The 20,925-nt window shown below is 48.7% G+C and overlaps 1 protein-coding gene across 1 annotated transcript in view; it reads right to left on the minus strand.

The window, feature by feature from the left end:
* The window catches only part of LOC311238423 (broad substrate specificity ATP-binding cassette transporter ABCG2-like), a gene marked incomplete at both ends in the record, with an annotated part of 89,856 nt that overhangs the window by 46,403 nt on the left and 22,528 nt on the right, over positions 1-20,925 (minus strand). Inside the window, one exon of the mRNA XM_084326481.1 lies at positions 15,495-15,554. Coding sequence (XP_084182607.1) covers positions 15,495-15,554 — 60 coding nt within the window. The remainder of the gene's footprint in view (positions 1-15,494; positions 15,555-20,925) is intronic.

Raw genomic sequence — 20,925 nt, forward strand, 5'->3', positions numbered from 1 at the left:
ACTGGACTGAAAAGAAAGTCCTACTTTAGTAGCGCAGTATATATACGCACTATGAACAAATAGTCCCATTAGTGGTGCGGTAGCCAGATTCCTACGCGGAACTAGGACTTGTTCGTACATGTTGAGCGGTACGTTTGAACTGGGTCTGAGGGGTATGGCAGCCTGGCACCAAGGTCTCGACCAATAGTAGAATGGAGACTATTATGGGATGTTCAGTAGGCTAGAATGGATATTCAATGCATATTGTACAAGGAATATACAAGGGATATCAGGGAATATTAGAGAATATACAAATACAATTAAATATATATATATAAATAAATATATATATTCGGTTTAATCTGGCCCTTCACAACAGCCACCCCCTGATTGGTCCCAGACCTAATCAGTTAAACAGAGACAGATTAATCGCGTTGTCTATTTACACATAAGGGTTTGCTGTAGGGGTCAGTCAACTTCACAAAGTCATAGGGTTATAGGGTCATGGTCATCATCGATTGTGTCTGGGAGTCGGGGCAGTTCTATGAGCCTCGCCACGGGACGGGTGTAAGTGCGACCCTGGACGAGCACTTCAGCTGCTCGGACCTTGCCGTCGGCACCGGTGATCACTTTGCTTACGCGGCCGGCCGGCCACATAGCTCTGGGCAGTGATTGATCAATAATCATGACGACTGTTCCTTCTGTCAAATTGTCTCTCTCCTTTACCCACTTCTGGCGGGTCTGTAGAGACGGTAGGTAGTGCAGTAGGAAACTGCTCCAAAACTTGTCGGCTAATACTTGGCTGTACCTCCACATTCGTCGGCCGTTCGCTTCTTCAGGCCGGTACATTGTCTGGGGTAACGCGGGATCTAGCCGCCCCATCAGGAGTGTGTTGGGGTCTGCGGAGATAACAGTGCTCAATCCACACTACACAGGCTTCTTATTCTCAGCCTCCTCCTGACTGGCTTCCCTCGGGATAGGCGTGGGCCACTCTCCTTCCGGGAGCTTTAGGAATGCTGGGCCGTCACTGTAGACATTGCGACGGGTGAGGTCATCTAAGGGCATCCCCCGGGTGATGACGTCAGCTGGGTTCTGTTTTGTATCAACGTAGCGCCACCCAGTTTCTCCGGTTAACTCTTCGGTTAAGTCTTGAATCTCGGTGACTCTGACTCCCACGAAGACTTTGTACTTGCATGAGTCCGATTTGATCCAGGCGAGTACTGTCGTGGAATCTGACCACAGGATTGTTCTAGACACCGGTATGGTGAGCTCACGTTGGATGAGCGTGGCTAGGTGCGCTCCGGCTAGGGCTGCGCAGAGCTCTAGACGTGGGATAGATTGTTGCTTGCGTGGGGCTATTCTCGAGCGGGCGAGGACAAATGCTGTGTAGATCTCTCCCCCCTTTTCTTGGGCCCGCAAGTAGGCTACTGATCCGTATGCAACCTCTGAGGCGTCACTGAAGACGTGTAAGTCCATTTTACATGTCTCTGGCCTCACCGTGGGTGGGAAGTAGCTTCGGCGCATATTAACGCCTGGGAGTGAGTGGAGCTCCATCTCCCACTCTCTCCAGGTGGATGCAAGGTGTGCGGGAATGGGGTCGTCCCAGCCCTGGTCCTTGTCCCACAATGCTCGTACAATCATTTTTGCCCTGGTGGTGTACGGTAGAATACATCCTAGCGGGTCATATTGTCGGGCGAGTGTTGTGTACACACTCCGTCTGGTGGTCGGCGCCGCCGCCGGCCTTCCCTGCTCCGTAGTCAGGGGCTTGTGACTGTAGTGAAGCGAATCTGTTTTGAATCGCCACACCAATCCCAGGGTCATCTCCTGGGCTTCTCCCGGGATTGTAGCCATCCAGGTCTCGCTGCTGGCTGCCTTGTCCTCGGAGGAGAGGCTGCGCAGTACTTGCGGATCGCTGCTGGCCCACTGCCTGAGATCAAAGCCGCCTTTGATCAATGAGGCGCGGAGTTTAATCAGGAGAGCCTCGGCTTCTTCCTGGGTTGAAAGGCTTTGTAGACAGTTGTCTACGTAGAAGCTGTTCTTTACGCTGTGTCGGACCTCTTCGTCCGCTGCTGGGTCCTCTGCTACATGTTTCTGTAGTGCAAATGTAGCACAGCAGGGGCTGCACGTCGTTCCGAAGGGGAGGACTTCCCATTGGTAGATGGCTGGGTGCTCATCTCCTGGCTTCTCTCTCCATAGGAACCGTAACAGGGGCTTGTCCTCCTCTACTAATCTCACCTGCAGGAACATTCCTTTAATGTCCCCGCTGATGGCCACCTTTTCCTGGCGGAAGCGGAGTAGAACGCCGAGTAGGGAGGGGCCGAGTGTGGGACCGGGCAGTAACTCTTTATTCAGATTTTGGGATCCGATCTGGTAGCTGCAGTTAAATACTATGCGGTCTTTACCGTTGTGATGGACCTTGTGGTGAGGCACGTACCACGATTCAGTGGTCTGGTCAGCCTCTTTAATGTCCATCTTTGTGACGTGTCCCGCTGTGATGAGCTTCTCAATCTCAGCGCGGTATACACTCTCTTGGGCGGGGTTCTTGGCTAAGCGCCGCTCCGTGTTCAGCAGGTACCGTTCTGTGGCGTCTGTCTTGGCGTGGAAAGTAGGCATTCCTTCTCGCCGCAGGAGTGGCGTGGCGTATCTCAACACGCCGTTGACCGGGACTCTCTTGGTCCCTGTCTCGAGGAGGTGAATGGCGTAAATGTCATCTTTAGAGCGAATGTCTTTCTTTCCGTTCTTAAAGGGCATTTGTTCCAAGGTCCATAGCCGCTCTACGTGTTGCAGGAGTGCGGTTTCTCCCTCCGTGACTCGGGAGTGGAGACATCTAGTGGCTGTACTTCGGTTGAGAGATTTGGCGAGCGGGCCTTGGAGAGTCCATCCCAAACGGGTCTCGACTGCTGCAGGACAGCCCCGGGGTCCGGTATGAACCCGGTCTATCGGGACAATGAGGTCTGCATGGTCGGAGCCTATCAACAGGGTCGGCATAGCATTGTCTATGAGCGGGATCGGTAACTTGCGCAGATGTACATATTTCTCCATCAGCTTGGCGACGGGGTATGTGTACCGCGACAGTCCTATTTCTTGGCTGGTGAAAGCATCTGTAATCTGGTACCGTTGCTCAGGCTGGCCGCTTGCTGCGATAGAGAATGAGACATTCTCGCCCTTTATCGTCTTCAAATCTCGTCTTATTGTCCGAATTGTCATTTGGGTTTCGCTTCCCCGCAGCCCTAGCTGGGCCGCAGCGGAGGCGAGCAGAAGGGTCTTCTCTGACCCGTCATCGAGGACGGCGTAAGTGTCCAGGACTTTATTCTGGTAGCTTAGTGTCACACGCACTACTTTTAGGAGTACTCGGGCTCCACTGCTGCTGGCGGGATCGATGTACATGACGCTCGCTTTGCTGCTGGATGGTGCGGGTGAAGGGCGCCGTCTGTTACTGTCGTGAAGTATGTCCAGATGGGCTCCATCGCACTTGGTGCACCTTTTCTTTAAGCGGCATTCGGCTGCCATGTGTGAGCGCGCACAGCGAAAACAGCGCTTGTTGGACTTTATCCATTGACTTGCTTCCTCCGCGTTCAGCTTGGGGAAGGAGTCACATTGCGCTAGCCAGTGTTCTTTCTCACAGTAGGGGCACACTATCTTCCACTTCTCCGTTCTGGAGGGGGTACTGTGGCTCCTGCTGCTCGGTACTGACTCCGATTGGTGCATCACAGTCACCGATCTTCTTCCATCATTTAGTCGTCTGGTTCCTTCTCTGGAGCCAGGGGTGCTCCGTCCGAATGTATCTAGCCGTAGGCTGCTGACTTCTCTCGCCAGGAAGTCTGCTAGGTCGAGGAGGTTCGGTTCGGGGCCATTCGGGTCTCGGTGGTCTCTCTGTCGCCTAAAACGCTCCTGTCGAGCGGGCGGCAGCTTCTCCAAGATCCTTTCCACATTTGAGTTGGCGTAAAGTTCATGCCTCCCCTTCTCTCTCTGCGCTCCCAACATCCCTACCAGGGACTGCACTCTGATGGACAGGTCGTCCAGTGCTCGATTGTCTATTGCTGGGGGTAAGCGGTCGATGTGTCGGATCTCCTGGATCACGTAATCCCATATGCGCCCATACCTCTGGTCCAATGCTACCAGCGCTGCTGTGTATGGGGTGGTGGAGGTCGCGTAGGCGAGCGCTATATTATGTGCGCGGGGTACCTTTAAGTGCTTCAGTAGGATGGCGTATTTATGGCGTTCATCCAATACATCCACCAACATGGTCTCCAGACACATGCGGAGTTCTGTATACTGGGCCCGGTTCTCTTGGGTGAAGTCGGGTACCATAGGCGTGCCAATGTATGACGCTGACTGTGGATACATCGGCGAGCGTTGGGGGAGAGGCCTCCTAGGCGAGTCTCCTCCCGCTCCTTGGTATGGGCTGGTACTGGCAGAGTACCATGGCCCGCTTGTCCAGGTGCTGTTCCTCGGTGCGGGTCGTGCGTCGTGCTCACCCGTGTATAGAGTCGGGGGTCTGTAGCGCAGCTCCGCGGGAGTATAGCCTGGGCTGTACCGGACCTCCTGGTCCGGTAGAGTACTGTGCTGTCGTCTGGCGTGGTTCTCCTCCTCTTCCTCTTCGTCTTCAGTTAGGTCATCCAGTGCTTGTAGTCTCTGGTTTAGCCTCTCCACAGGATATGCTGCTCCTTCCCGGTTGCTAGGTCTCGCTTGGACCGGTGGGGGGAGGTGGTCTGTGGGGGGTATAGACCTCGTCTGTTGGTCAAGTTCAGGGTTGTTTACTCGGCTAGGGGATGCCGCCCTGGAGGTGTGTCTAGACGAGTTCCTGGAGCCTCTGGCGGAGGGAGAGGGTGTTGTCCGTCTGATCAGCTGTTCTATTAGTTGCGCTTGCTGTCTGTCGCGCTCTGCGTCCCGTAGAGCACCAGCAGCTGCTCGCTGGCTGTCTGCTCGGTCTCGGGCAACATTCTCTTCTCTCTGAATGCGTCTTATTTCTAGACGTATATGCTCTTCTTCGCTCCGCTGCTGGATCTGCAGTCGGTCGCGTTCAGCAGCGGCGTTCAGGCTGGTGAGGAAGGCCTGCTGTAGGGTCCTCTCTGCCTCGCTGGGAGAAGGCGGTTGTATAGGGGAGCCTTCCCTCGGGGTACTCCTTGCGGAGCCTTGGAGCTCTATCTCCACGGTGCTCTCCCCGTCTTCTTCCGTGCCGAGTTCTCTCTCGGTAGCGTTGTATTCCTCCCGGGACTCATCAGGGACTACTTCTTCAGTACTGGCGGGGTGTGAAGTCATGTCTGGTTCCCACTGGTCCCCACCGTGAACTTGGTCAGTTACATTAGAGCCCGTAGGGGCCTCTATGGTCGGGGTAGTCTGGGCGTTGGGGTTAGACATACTTTTACTTTCTAGTTTTACCGCGTTTACTGTTAGTAGAAGACTAGGTTGTTGACTGACAGCGTAAGCCTCTAAGTACTGAGGGAGCCGTCGTTCGCGCTGCGGGCGTTGGTTAGGAGGATCGTTTCGTGGAGTGTTCATCATAGGCCATTTCAATATTAATAACACTATATTAATATTACACTGATTACCCTCCGGCTCGAAGGACCAATTGTAACTGAGGGGTACAATTCCCTGACTGTATTACTAGATATGATACTTACTACCACTACCTTTGTACTTAATATTCGGCCACCCAGTACTCGGCATAAATATATTATGATGAACACTGTCACGTAGATGAAACGGATCCAACACAAATGTACGAATTAGAAATAGGTCTTTATTTCTACACAGCGATGGTGTGTAGAGCAAGCACTTAATCAAATCAATCACATTTATGAATGGGAATTAGTATGCACTTTTATGGCAAGAGTATTCGTCGGTATATCAATAGAGAATGTCCAATCTCTGAAGGCGCAGGTGGTACATATACGACCTGGAATAGTTAAGGAATAATAGCAATGGTACTTTAATGATTATAGACTGGATACACTAGGGGGGGGTTAATCCGGTCGCTTGTAAGCCGACAGGAGTAGGAAGGGGGGGGGGGTAGAATCCGGCTGCCTCATCCGGCCAAGGGTATCCCAGGTGAACCCACTGTAGTGCCGTTCAATGCGCCGGCGATCCTTGGACCACAGATGAAAGCAGGTGGACTCTTTGTGGGCCGGCGTCCTCCGGTCCACGGAGGAGAGACGTGAAGCGACCTCGTCTTGCAGAGCGTCTCCTCACCTTGCGTCCTCTCCAGGGGGGGGGGGTTCCAACACACGGCAGTGTCGGGGGTCTTTATCCATGGAATAATCAATGTATACAAAGCATAATCCGTGCCTGGGAAGGCGGGCTGTCGTCGGTAGAATAATCCGGTATACAGGTCCACTCGCTCGTCGGCTCTGGGGCTCCTCGGGTGCAGCTTCACGTGGGGTCAACCACCCTGGATAAGCAGCCAGTTCTCTGCCCGAAACAATGGGGTACTGACTACGGTAGTATTCTCACCGCACGAAGCACTATATATTAACAGACTATTATTAGCTTAATAGACTACGTCCAACTCGACGATATAGTGCCAAATATGACTATTCAAATATTAATATACACGATGTCTCAATACCGATGGTAGGCGAACTTGGCCTTACTCCCACACGTGGCGTCGCGGGGAGGCTTTACGTCTGTGACTCTATTGGAGGGTAAGAAACTGGACTGAAAAGAAAGTCCTACTTTAGTAGCGCAGTATATATACGCACTATGAACAAATAGTCCCATTAGTGGTGCGGTAGCCAGATTCCTACGCGGAACTAGGACTTGTTCGTACATGTTGAGCGGTACGTTTGAACTGGGTCTGAGGGGTATGGCAGCCTGGCACCAAGGTCTCGACCAATAGTAGAATGGAGACTATTATGGGATGTTCAGTAGGCTAGAATGGATATTCAATGCATATTGTACAAGGAATATACAAGGGATATCAGGGAATATTAGAGAATATACAAATACAATTAAATATATATATATAAATAAATATATATATTCGGTTTAATCTGGCCCTTCACAACAGCCTGGATACTGGACTTTCTGAGCGAAAGGCCCCAGGCGGTCAGGGTGGGGGGTCAGACCTCCAACACCATCACCCTGAGCATCGGGTCCCCCCAGGGCTGTGTTCTGAGCCCCCTGCTGTACTCACTATACACACACGACTGTGTGGCCAAGTTCAGCTCCAACTCCATAGTGAAGTTTGTGGACGACACAGTGGTGGTGGGGCTGATCTCGGACAACGACGTGAAAACCTACCGGGAGGAGGTTGAGGTACTGGAACGCTGGTGCCAGGACAACAGCCTGCTCCTAAACATTGGTAAAACCAAGGAGCTGATTGTGGATTATAGGAGAGGACAGCAGGAGACACACACACCACTGAGGATAAACAGGGCTACCATGGACAGGGTGAGCAGCTTTAAGTACCTGGGGGTCCACATCTCAGAGGATCTGACATGGTCAACACACATAGACTCAGTCGTAAAAAAGGCGAAGCAGCGCCTCTACCACCTGAGACAGTTAAGGAAGTTCAGAGTATCTGGGAAGATACTCCAGTCCTTCTACTCCGGAGCTGTAGAGAGCATCTTGACTGGAAACATCACTGCCTGGTATGGAAACAGCACGGCACAGGACAAGAAGGCCCTACAGAGAGTGGTCCGCTTGACTTGACTTGACTCTCTCTCTCTCTCTCTCTCTCTCTCTCTCTCTCTCTCTCTCTCTCTCTCTCTCTCTCTCTCTCTCTCTCTCTCTCTCTCTCTCTCTCTCTCTCTCTCTCTCTCTCTCTCTCTCTCTCTCTCTCTCTCTCTCTCTCTCTCTCTCTCTCTCTCTCTTTGTCTCTCTCTGTCTGTCTCTCTTTCACAGATGCTCTCTCTCTGTTTGTTTATCTGTCTGTCTGTCTGTCTGTTTGTCTGTCTGTCTGTGTCTGTCTGTGTCTCTCTCTCTCTCTCTCTCTCTCTCTCTCTCTCTGTGCGCATGCGTGTGTATGGTGGTGGAGGAGCGTGGAGGAGCGTTTGTGGTGTGAGTGAAACTCTAACTTTTTCTCTAACTTGTTGTGTTTAATGTTATGAATTAGACTATTGCTTATTTATTGTGTGCTTTTACGAGAGTGTTGGCTTTAGTTGTTTCGGTTGAGTTTAGCCATAGTATAGAGTGACAATTGTTTGGTGAGTGCTGCGTCGTGCCTTTACACAGGCATGGCGGAGCACGGAGGAGCACCCTCCGGTTTGGAGAAACTTACACGCAAACACGGCTTGCGACTCTCTCCAGACCACGGTGTGTCAGTTGAAGAGTGTTGTTTGACTATCGGCGCAGTCGTGGGATATGCGAGTGTTAAGTCAGCTTCTAGGATGAATAGAGCAGTTGTCATTTTTCTTGATTCTACCGTTAAAGTGAATCAGATGGTGGAAAGTGGAGTGGTGATTCGGGAGACGCTTACTACCGTGTTTCCACTCGTCACCCCCCCCGAACCCAGCCAAACGTGTTATAATTTCGAATGTCCCTCCGTTTTTGAAAAATGGACTTTTGGAGAAAGAGCTGTCAAGACATGGGCAGTTAGTTTCACCGATTACAATGTTCTCTCTCTGGGGTACCTCTCTTTTAGGAGACAAGTGCATATGATTCTGAAGAAGAAAGACGAGGAACTGAGTTTAGTTTTCAAATTCAGGCTGGGCGATTTTGACTACGACATTCATGCAAGCTCAGGCAGAATGAAGTGCTTTGGATGCGGGGAAGAGGGTCATTTAATTCGTGCATGCCCAGCGAAAAGGGGTGAACAGCCGACTGCTGGCGCTGAGGCTACAAAGACAGCAGATAGCAGTCAGCCAGCAGCGAATAAGCCTTTGGCAGCTAGTAAACCTACTGTTACACGCACAGCAGCGGAAACAAGTGTGAGTGAGAGGCCAGTTGCAATTATTGCAAAAGCACAGGTACACAGTGGAGAGAGCGGGGGAAATGTTGTGCAGGCGCAAAGCATCAGCACTATTCAGGGGAATCTGCTAATTGATTTGAACAGTGATACTCAGGTCGAAGTGAGAGAGGATTTGGAGACTACAGCAACCAGGATAGCGGAGTTTGTACTGGTTGAGGAAGATGAGACAGAGATGGAGTTTTCAAAAGTTGTACGAAAGAGGAAAAGCAGGGCTACTTCGAGGGCTACTGGCGGGCAGGACGCGAAGGCAGCTAGGAAGGGGCAGAGCCCCGCCCCCTCTCAAACGAGGCAAGGCCCAGGAAATAAAGGACAGGCCGCACAGTCACAGAACAGTAGTAGCAGCAGTGAGGAAGAGGAGGATGAGCTCTTGAGTGACTTATCACAGCCTGAGTTCTCTTTCGAACAGATAAAAACATTTTTGAAAAATACAAAAGGTAAATCTATTAAATTAGAGGAATTTTTCCCTGATTTAAGGACGTTTCACGATTCTGTCACAATACACATGAGGAGTGGGGAGGACGCAGGGCAACCTTTTTTCTCTCACCAAGAGGGATTCCGCTTGAAGAAAATATTATCAAAAGTCAGAGCAAAAATCAATGAGGAGGCTGTTGGTCCTGATGATATATAGGCCTAATGTGTTTTTTTGCTATTGTTTGGTTGCTGCTGTGCTGTATACTAAACATTTGTGACTTTAAACTGGGGTCTTTAAACGTTAATGGTGCTAGAGAAGATGGTAAAAGAGCTTCCCTGTACAGCCTGATCAGGGGCAAGAAGCTAAATGTTACTTTTCTTCAGGAAACTCACAGCACGGTTGAAAATGAATCTGACTGGAAGAGGGAGTGGGGTGGGGGAGCTTTCTTCAGTCATAAGAGTAGTAGTAGTGGGGGAGTTGGCATTCTTTTTTCTAGGGATTTTCTACCTGCTTCATGTGTTATTGATGAGATCATTCCAGGCAGGTTGCTTAAACTCTGTGCTGTATTTGAAAATGTAAAGAAGTGTTTTGTAAATGTATACGCTCCAACGGTGGGGTTGGAAATGTATTGTTTTTGGATAAATTAAAAAATACTCTTAGTGCTTGTAGTAGTGAGGAGTATCTGTTTGTGGGTGGTGATTTTAACTGCACTGAAGATCCCGTGTTAGACAGGAATCATCAGGAGCCGCATGCGGCTTCTAAAGCCTGTCTTATATGACTGATTGAAACCATTGAACTGTGTGATATTTGGAGATATCTCCACATTAATCAGCGGCAGTATACCTGGGCTCATTCCAGGGATAATTATTTATCATTAGCCAGGCTTGATTGTTTGTATTGTTTTGAACATCACATGAGTGTGGTCACAAGCTAGTCTGGTGGGTTTATCTGACCACTCCCTTGTCCAGTGTTCCATTTTTATAAAAAATTTAAAGTGTAAAAGTGCATATTGGCATTTTAATGTCTCTCTGTTGTCTGACAATGGTTTTAAGGATGCTTTTAGTTCTTTAGTTCACTCCAACAGTGGTGGGATGTAGGTAAAATACATATAAAACAGCTTTGCCTACAGTACACTCTCAATGTTACAAGAGACATGGCCAGATCTATGAGAGCTCTGGAGAGAGAAGTGATGGAGATGCAGGAGTTGGCAGGCTCCACTGGAGAAAGAGAACATATTGAAGTTTTCAAAATGAAAAAATCAGCTCTGTCTGACCTGCTGGGTATCTCTGCTAGGGGCGCTCTGGTTAGATCCCGTTTTCAAAACGTGGTCCAGATGGATGTTCCGTCTCACTTTTTCTTTGGTTTGGAGAGCAAGAATGGCCAAAAGAGGCTGCTACACTCTCTGAGGTCAGACACTGGGCAGATGCTGCATGAGACAGCCGACCTCCGTCAGTGTGCGGTTGGTTTCTACAAAGAGCTCTATAGAACTGAGTACCAAGAAGAGCCGGAGGTGGCACGGCCCTTCTTTGAGGGCCTCCCTAGAGTCTCAGCTGAGGACGGCGCAGAGCTGGAAGCACAGCTGTCAGGCCAAGAGCTGCTAGAGGCTTTGCAGAGCATGCAGAGTGGGAAGGCGCCTGGGATAGACAGTCTCCCGGTTGATTTTTACAAGTCTCTCTGGTCTGTGATTGGTGAGGATCTTTTGAGTGTCCTCAGTGATAGTCTGAGAAAGGGGAGGCTGCCTCTGAGCTGTAGGAGAGCTCTCCCTGCCCAAGAAGGGAGACTTACAGAACATCAGGAACTGGCGTCCAGTGTCTTTACTCTGCTCAGATTATAAAGTGCTCTCAAAGGTACTGGCAATGAGACTGAGGAAGGTGATGGAGCAGGTCGTCCATGTGGACCAAACCTACTGTGTGCCCAGCAGGTTGATATCTGACAACATTACGTTGATTCGAGATATTTTGGACCTCTCTGGTGTTTTGGGTTGTGAACTTGGTCTGATTTCTCTAGATCAAGAAAAGGCTTTTGACCGAGTTGAACATCAGTACCTGTGGAAAGCAATGCAGGCTTTTGGTTTCAGCTCTGGGCTTATAGCTATGATCCAGGTCTTGTACAGAGACATTGAGAGTGTACTTAAGATTAACAGTGGTTTAAGTGCGCCTTTTGAGGTTCAGAGGGGAGTCCGACAGGGCTGTTCTTTATCAGGAATGTTGTACTGTCTGGCCATAGAGCCGCTGTTACACAGATTAAGGACTCATTTGTCGGGTTTTTCTTTTCCGGGTTGTGACATAAAATTCAAACTGTCTGCATATGCTGATGATGTCATGATTATGGTAAAGTCCCAGCACGACATTAACATTGTACAATCAAATGTGAGGGCTTTTGGTACTCTCTCCTCTGCTAGGGTGAACTGGCAGAAGAGTGAGGCCTTAGCAGTGGGTAAAGGGCCAATTGATGGACTTGTGTTACCTGGAGGCCTGACTTGGAAGAGGGGAGGCCTAAAGTACTTGGGGATTTATCTTGGGGATGAGGTATTTTCTTCCAAGAATTGGGACGGGGTGGTAGAGCAAGTGGAGGGCCGGCTGAAGCGATGGAAATGGATTCTTCCAAAACTGTCGCTGAAAGGTCGGGTCCTTATTGTCAACAATCTTGTGTCCTCCATGCTGTGGCATCGGCTAGCATGTACGGACCCGCCGCTGAACCTACTGTCTAAGGTGCAGGGGTTGATGGTGGACTTCTTCTGGGACCGGTTGCACTGGGTCCCGCAGAGTGTCCTTTTCCTGCCCAAGGAGGAAGTGGGACAGGGGCTTGTCAACTTGGCAAGTAGGGGAGCTGCGTTCAGGCTCCGTTTCATTCAGAGACTCCTGACAGGACCGGCTGATCTGGTCTGGAGACCTGTGGCCCGGGCCATACTGGAGCGGTGTGGTGGGCTAAGTCTGGCTGAGCCAATGTTCCTCATGGATTTAAAGGGATGTACAATGAAAAACCTGCCCCGTTTCTACAAGGGACTGTTAACAGTGTGGGGCTTGTTTACGAAAGAGAGACTGAAGGACGGTGGCTTTTTGTACTGGCTTCTGAGGGAGCCGGTGGTTCATGGGACTCGTTTTCAGGGTGGGGCCGAGCCAGCACTGAGGCAAAGGCTGTGTGAGGCGAAGATGTTCACGTTGGGCAATGTGCTGGAGGTGTGCGGTCCCCTTTTTGATAATGCTGCCGGTCTGGCCTCACAGCTGGGCACAAGGTCTGTCAGGGTGATGGGCCGCCTATTGGGAGGCTGGAAACAGCAGCTGACTGATAATGAACTGGAAATGTGTGTTGATTATTGTAATCGTCAGTTATTGCCTGCTGTAAATGATTCTTTTCCTGAGGTGAAACTTATCCCAATTTTTAAATGTGATGGTTGTCTGTTAGAGGTGAGCAGTGCTGCTGATTGCAGGCTGAGCACCATGGTGGGCAAAGCTATGTATTAGCTGTGTGTTAAAGTGTTGAACCAAAACAGGCTGAAGGATAGGGTTGACACTCCATGGAGAGCTCATCTGGGCCTACAGGACTCAGGAGGCTCAGAGGCCTGAGTGGAGAGCACTATACAAACCACTGTTAACTAAAAGAGTTGGGGATTTACAGTGGAGAATTTTACATGGTGCAGTTGCTGTGAATGCTTTTGTCTCTGTGATTAATTCTGATGTTGAAGACACCTGTCCTTTCTGCACAGAGAGGGAAACAGTTTTTCACTGTTTTTTAAAGTGTGACAGGCTCTTGGTTTTTTTTTCAGTTCCTGACCCGCATGTTTGTGATGTTTGATGAACATCTTACTCCAGAGATGTTTATTTTGGGGTACAGGTACAGCAGGAAGAGGAGGTTAAAGTGTCAGCTCTTCAACTTCCTGCCGGGTCAGGCAAAAATGGCCATTTATCTAAGTAGGAGGAAAAAGATTGAGGATTCGGTGCTGGTAGATACCACTATCTTGTTTAGAGGTATGTGTAGCAGCCTGAATATTCTACAAAGTATTCAGTAGTGCTAACTAACTGTTACTTTCCCTGTGTGTGTATAACGTGTGATTTACAGTGTTCCTTTGGATAGCCTAACAGTGTTCCTTTGGATAGCTCGCCCAGTCTAACGACGAGGTGAGGTGCTACTCTTCTCCAGATGCAGTATGGATTACTAGCAATAACATTGAGTTTTTTTTCCCTTTCTGGAACGGTCTTTGCGTGGGACCAGTGGAGGTTGCCAGCAGGGGGCGGAGTGCAGTAGTGGCAGGTGGAGCAGTGGAGAGAAGCAAGCAACGAGGAAGAGGGCATTACCTGGAGGCGAGGGGAACAGGAAGTTCTCTTCGGCATTGGACTTGGCCGTGAACGGTTGCAGCTACAACGGGTGTGTGCTTTGGAATAGCCCCGTTGAAGAAGTGAAGTTGGAGAGCCCCGTCGGAGCGAGCGGCGGGTGATGAGACATACTTGCTAGTGACGGGTTATTCTAGAAGTATCAGCGATAGTGTGTGCGTAAGAGAAACCGAACCCAAGGACTAACGTCTAGAGCTAACGAGACTAACGTCTAACGTTATCGGGTTATAGTAGTTACTGTGTGCGGTACAGTAGCATGCCGCTAACGGCTCCGTCTGACTTGAGTAGACTACCGGGCACGAGGCGCTGAAGAGACCGGTGGTATAGCCAGCCACGTTGCGTTAACAGTGTAACCGAATAGCAGGAGGGTGCGCCGAGACCCAAAGCTTAGCTGTGTTTAAGGTAGCCAAAGTATTAGCTCGCGTGACAGAAGCAAACCAGCAACAGCAGCGGTGGAGGTTTCCCAGACAGTACAGAGGACGCCTCTTCCCACCAGCAGAGGACGCCATACAGCAAGCTCTGCCAGCTAACCACTGCCTGCTGTTCGCCCAACCTGCTGGCTGTGCTCGCGGATCGCCGACGCCATCTTGTCATCCGGACTAGCGGTGACAAGAGTGGGTCCGCCATCTTGGCTAAGTACTAACAGTACCACGTGTACCAACAGCAACGTCCATTGAAGTGAACGCTAACCACCAGTGTCTAAGGGGTACCCCAAACAATTTAAGCCGGCTTAGGTTAGGTTTTCTTTGATAACGTGGGCCCACATTTATTGGTTATTTTGTTATTTGTTTATTTGACTGTTTGATTCTGAAATTCCTAATGTGTCTACGTTCTATGCCTGGGTTCCCCCAGTACAAGCGGGCACTCGGTGCGGGCACTCGGTGCCTATGGTGGGAAGAGCTTCCCCTACATTGATAACAAGAGCACCCGGTGCCATATATTAAGAATTAACGTTGTAATGTATAACCTGCCCAGGCTTCACTAAAAGTAGATCTAATCGGGATCATTGTGTGTGTCTGTTTCTTTGAGTTCCATTTGCTACTTTATTCTTGGGGTAAATATTGTGACTGCATAATTATTTAACCCTTACACCCCATTTACAGAATAGCATTTGAAGGGTCTATACAGGTGGTCAAGGGAGGGTACTGCTTAAAGGGAATCCCAATAATACTATTGAACTGACAGTCACTGGGTGTGGGAGGGCTGTCGGAGGTACTGAGGGAGTGAGGGTGTGTGGGGAGTTACTGCTGACCGCCTTGGAAGGCGAGGGAGACCAGAGTACCAGTCCCCAGGTTAGTAAATCCTGGGCCCCATCCACTCCAACTGCAAGTCCTCCAGAACGACGTTCCGGGCCAAAGACGGGGGTACATATAGGTCCAATACTATAGTATCCTACTACCCAGTGTCTGTGTACTACTACTCCCACAAGCAGGGATAATCCACCCTTCTACATATGGTAAAGGCAAGGTTACGAACAGATTTTCATTTTTACAAGTTGACCAGCAATGTAGCAGAGTTTGAGATGATATGGTGTTACAAGTGGGTGTTGTGTACAGTTGTGGAGGAGTTGGAGTTGGTTTTTGGCTTTGTTCTGATGTGAAGTTTGTCTTTTATTTTTCTTGATTTGATTTGCTGTTCTGTGTTTTGCAGTATACATTCTGATGTATTGTTGATTGCTGAGTGAGAAAATAAAGTTGTGTTTAAAAATAAAAAAATCTCTCTCTCTCTCTCTCTCTCTCTCTCTCTCTCTCTCTCTCTCTCTCTCTCTCTCTCTCTCTCTCTCTCTCTCTCTCTCTCTCTCTCTCTCTCTCTCTCTCTCTCTCTCTCTCTCTCTCTCACATACACACAGAGAGATACTCACGATGACTTGCCGCTTCCTGTGGCGCCCAAGATGGCGTTGACACCTGGTTTCATTATCCCACTGAGAGGGAGAGGGAGGGAGAAAGAGAGGGAGGGATGGAGGGAAGGAAGGAGGGAGAGAAGGATGGAGAGAGAGAGAGGGAGGGGAGAGATTGAGCAAGCGAGGAATGGAGGAAGGGAGAAAGAGAGAGAGCGAGAAAGAGAGGGAGGGAAGGAAGGAAGGAGAACTCATTAGAATAAAAAGGACACAGCAGTGTGACTGTCATGACCAAGCAGATTTATTTATTCATATTTGTCTAATAAAACCATAACTGAGAAGATTGTCTGCGTTAGTGTGTACGATGGGAAAGAATATTATACATGAACACATATCAAGTCAAGAATGACATGTTAAAGCACTTTGAACTGGCGCTGCACTGATGGCTGCCTTTCTGATCGCTCCGTCGAGACTGTGCTTTCTTTTGTTAATTTTTATAGTATTAGGAGTTTTATTTGCACCAACTGTTGGTGCATTATATGTGTATGACCGTCAGTCAATCATTGACATTGGATTAAGGAAAACTTACCGATTGGATTGCTCTCTGGATCGGATCGCTGAACAGCAGAAATGGCCCGCCGAGATCCTTTGTTATGGCCATGGCCAAGACCAGGAGAAGCCGCCGCGAAGACGTGGAAAGAGAGCCGGGGTCCGAAACAGACTGAGGTCCAAACGACACAGAACCACATTGCCCAGCATATTGTTGGCCAATGTGCAATCGATAGGAAATAAACTGGACGACATCAGAGCACGGATCCAATTCCAGAGGGACATTCGGGATTGTAACGTCCTCTGTTTCACAGAAACTTGGCTGAGTCCAGATGTCCCGAATCACGCAATAGAACCGGCAGACCACTTCTTCGTTCTCCGCAAGGACCGGACGGCAGAAGAGTCACTAAAGAAGAAAGGAGGCGGCATTGCCTTCATGATAAACAAGGAGTGGTGCGATTTAGGCAACACAAAGGAACTGTCTAACCACTGCTCCCCAGACCTGGAGTTTATCACGATAAAATGTCGACCCTTCTTCCTCCCAAGAGAGTTAACGTCCATCATCCTCATCGGAGTGTACATTCCACCACACGCGAACACTGGGGTCGCACTTTCAAAACTTCACGACGAGGTAAACAAACTCCAGACAGCTAATGTTGACGCTGCCATTTTGGTTCTGGGTGATTTCAACAGCGCGCGTCTTAAAAAGGTGTTGCCGAATTTCTATCAGCATGTGACCTGTCCCACCAGAGGCGAGAACATATTAGACCATGTATACTCGCAATTTAAGAATGGGTACAAGTCACAGGCTCTTAGTCCATTCGGTAAAAGCGATCACGCCGCCATCTTTCTTTTGCCAAAGTACAAACAAAGTCTCAAGCGAACGCCGGTGGTCTCGCGAGAGGTTAAGCGTTGGGCCGTGACGTCAGAGGAGTCACTCCAAGCTGCACTTGGATGCACAGACTGGAGTGTATTCCGTGATAACACAGCCAATATTAACGAATACACCGAAACGGTGATTGACTATGTCTGTACTCTGGTAGAAGAAACAATCCCCTCCACCAAAATTAAAATCTACCCAAATCAAAAGCCCTGGGTAGACAAATCCCTCCGTGAGGCTCTGAAAGTGCGCACATCAGCATACAACACCGGGCTGGTGACAGGCAACATGGAAGAACACAAGATGGCAAGATACAACGTCAGGAGAGCAGTAATAGAGGCAAAACGGCGTTACAGGGATAAAGTTGAACTTCAGTTTGAACAGGCTGACTCTAGAGGCATGTGGCAGGGCCTCAGAACAATGACAGACTACAAAGGCACCCCCCTCAAACTGAACAGTGACATCTCCTTAGCAAATGATCTCAATTCCTTCTATGCGAGGTTTGAGGCTGTGAATAACAACACCAGCCTACAAACCACGGCAATGGGGGGGGGGGGGTCTGCTGATGGAGACTCAGTGTTCAGGGTAACAGAGCATGAGGTGAGACGGATCTTTAAAAAAGTGAATATCAGGAAGGCAGCAGGACCGGACGGCATCCCCGGCCGCGTCCTAAAAGTCTGTGCCGACCAACTGGCCCCGGTATTCACTGACATCTTCAACCTGTCCTTGGAACAGGCTGTCATCCCCACCTGTCTGAAGAAGTCCACCATCATCCCTGTACCCAAAAAATCTACGCCCGCTTGCCTCAACGACTACCGCCCTGTAGCCCTCACCTCCATAGCCATGAAGTGCTTTGAGAAGCTAGTGAAGGGCTACATCTGTTCCTCCCTCCCCATCAACCTGGACCCTCTGCAATTTGCATATCGCCCCAACAGGTCCACGGAGGACGCCATAGCCCATGTGCTGCACACAGCAGCATCACACCTGGACAAGAGGCAGGGGAACTATGTGAGAATGCTGTTCATCGACTACAGCTCAGCATTCAATACCATAGTCCTCTCCAAACTCATAGCCAAGCTCAGGGACCTGGGCTTGAACTATGACCTCTGCCAGTGGGTCTTGGACTTCCTGACGGGCAGACCCCAGGTGGTAAGAGCCGGCAACTGCACCTCCTCATCCATCACGCTCAACATAGGGGCCCCCCAGGGCTGTGTTCTGAGCCCCCTCCTCTACTCCCTGTACACACATGACTGCGTAGCACAGCGGAACAACAACACCATCATCAAATTTGCTGATGACACAGTAGTGGTGGGCCTGATCTCTGCCAACGACGAAAGGGCCTACCTGGAAGAGGTAGAGAACCTGTCACAGTGGTGTCAGGAGAACTGCCTCTCCCTGAACGTCAGCAAAACAAAAGAGATGATTGTGGACTTCAGGAGGTCGGGGGTCAAGGACTACAGCCCCCTCAGCATCGACGGGGCACCGGTTGAGAGAGTGAACAGTTTCAAGTACCTCGGAGCCCACATATCCGAGGACTTGACATGGACCACACACATTGACAGTGTTGTGAAGAAGGCACGACAACGCCTCTACTTCCTCAGGCGCCTAAGGAAGTTCCAAGTCAGTCAGAAGATCCTTAGGAACTTCTACTCATGTACAATAGAGAGCATCCTGACCGGCAACATCACCTCCTGGTTTGGGAATAGCACTGCACAAGACCGTAGCAGACTACAAAGAGTGACACGTTCAGCCGAACGCACAATTGGAGGGGGGCTTCCCACCCTCCAGAACATTTACAACAAGCGGTGCAAGGGGAAGGCTAAGAGAATTATTAAGGACTCGAGCCACCCGAACAACTGCCTCTTTGAACTGCTGCGGTCAGGCAAGCGATACCGGAGTCTTAAGGCGAGCACAGAAAGACTCAGAAGAAGCTTCTATCCCCAGGCCATCAGGCTGCTAAACGAACAATAATCACTATGCAACAACCATCAAATGCACACAGCACACACACCCACACGCACACACTCACTCAAACAAACAACACACTGCAGCACCCACTCTCCACACTTTAGATCACACAAACACACTTACACTTTATATTTATTGATAAAGGATTTGCACTACAACTCGTACACCTACTGTGAATTGTACCTAAATTGCACCTCGTCCCATTTCTCCATTTCTGCCTTGCACTATATAGTATTGTATATTAGTACACTGCACAGTATTGTATATTGTATGGTAACTACGTCTATTCTGCATCGAACATTGTACATATGTCTAAACTGAACACTGTGACCTCATTTTTTTTACTTCTAATTTTACTATGTTATTTTATTTCATACTTATCTTGTCTTGCACAGTCTCTGGAGCGCAACAGTAAGAAGCATTTTGTATAAAAGTATTCTGTACTTCTGTATGACAACTATTAAAGAAACTTGAAACTTGAACTTGAAAAAGTTCTCGTCATGTTTAGCTGTTTGCCATGTCATGTTTAAACAGTGTTGATGTGGGTGAGCTCACATCTATCACAGGGTTGTTCTGTGACTCATGGTGCAATACTTTTCTCTTTCACACAGCCTCACGGACTCTCTCCCCCCCTCTCTCTCCCTCCCTCCCTCTCTCTCTCCCTCCCTCTTTCTCCCTCTCTCCCTCTCTCCCCCCTCTCTCTCCCTCTCTCTCTCTCCCTCTCTCCCCCCCTCTCTCTCCCTCCCTCCCTCTCTCTCTCCCTCCCTCTTTCTCCCTCCCTCCCTGTGTGAGTATTTCCTGAATGACTGATAACCCTGGATGACCCTGTAACAGGCTGAGCACTGAGCAGGGGCCACTGTCACACAAACTCTACTATAGCATGACGAGGGATTCTTTTGTCACCTCCTCTGTCACTCTGTCACAATCAATACCATTTGTGTAAAACCATGTCATATTTAATATCATGTGATCTGTCATTCTTTTATTTCCCATTAAAGTTACTCATAAATCATTTGTTTAAGTAGGCATTTGGCTCAATGCTGCTATCTAAATCTGATAAAAAAAAGATTAAAAAAAATAAAACATTCTTGAGAAACGTCAATCAGGTCACGCAGTGAGGTGTTTGAGGGGGGGGGGGGGTTGTGGATGTGTGGGTGTGTATGTAGATGTTTTCCATCTGATGGATGAAGATAATCTCATAATCTAGTGTTACCCATTAACCCTTTCACTACCACACTACAGAAGGTCACCCCTTTACTATCACACTACAGACGGTTAGCCATCTGTAGTGTGGTAGTGAAAGGGTTAACCCTTTGACGTATGGCAGTGAAAGGGTTAATTTCCTAAGGCGGACCAGGAACGCCACGGGTGTTACAAAGTTGTCTGACAACTCAAAATTCAATGAAAGTGCGGATTAGCAATTGTATAATATGTTCAAATGCTTAGTGTGGAGGATATCATGAGGCCTTGAGGCGAAAACACAATATTAGCGATTGATGAAAGTTGTAAATCGGTCAGATTTGACCCGAACAAAGAAATACTGATCCTAAAGAATTACTCCTTCTCTGAGGTGAGCAGATACTCTGTTGTAAACTCCACCCCATTGTATATTGTATCTTGGTTATATATTATTATTATTATTATTATTATTATTATTATTATTATTATTATTATTATTATTATTATTATTATTATTATTATTATTATTATTATTATATATTTTTTTACTTTCTTTTTGCCTGTTTTCGATTTTGTTTAGTTTTTGTCTTGTTGTTGTTGTTTTTTGTTGTTCCTGGTCAATTTCAGTCCTGTCCGTGTCTCGTCATGTCAAAGCAAAAAAAAAATAATCATGGTGATATGTTAAATATTGATAAACAACCTTTGCTTCTCTGTACCACCTATGTTTCACCAATAAAATATATATAATTTGACCTGAACAAGACACATGAGGGCTAATAATTAAATTGTGTGAGTACAATTTAGGCTATTCTGCACTATTCTTATTCTGCCTACTTTTATACACTTCCTATCAAATTCATGTGTCAGTTCTATGAGAAT

The sequence above is a fragment of the Notolepis coatsorum genome (genome assembly GCF_963971535.1).
Source record: "Notolepis coatsorum genome assembly, chromosome: 1".
Taxonomy (NCBI): domain Eukaryota; kingdom Metazoa; phylum Chordata; class Actinopteri; order Aulopiformes; family Paralepididae; genus Notolepis; species Notolepis coatsorum.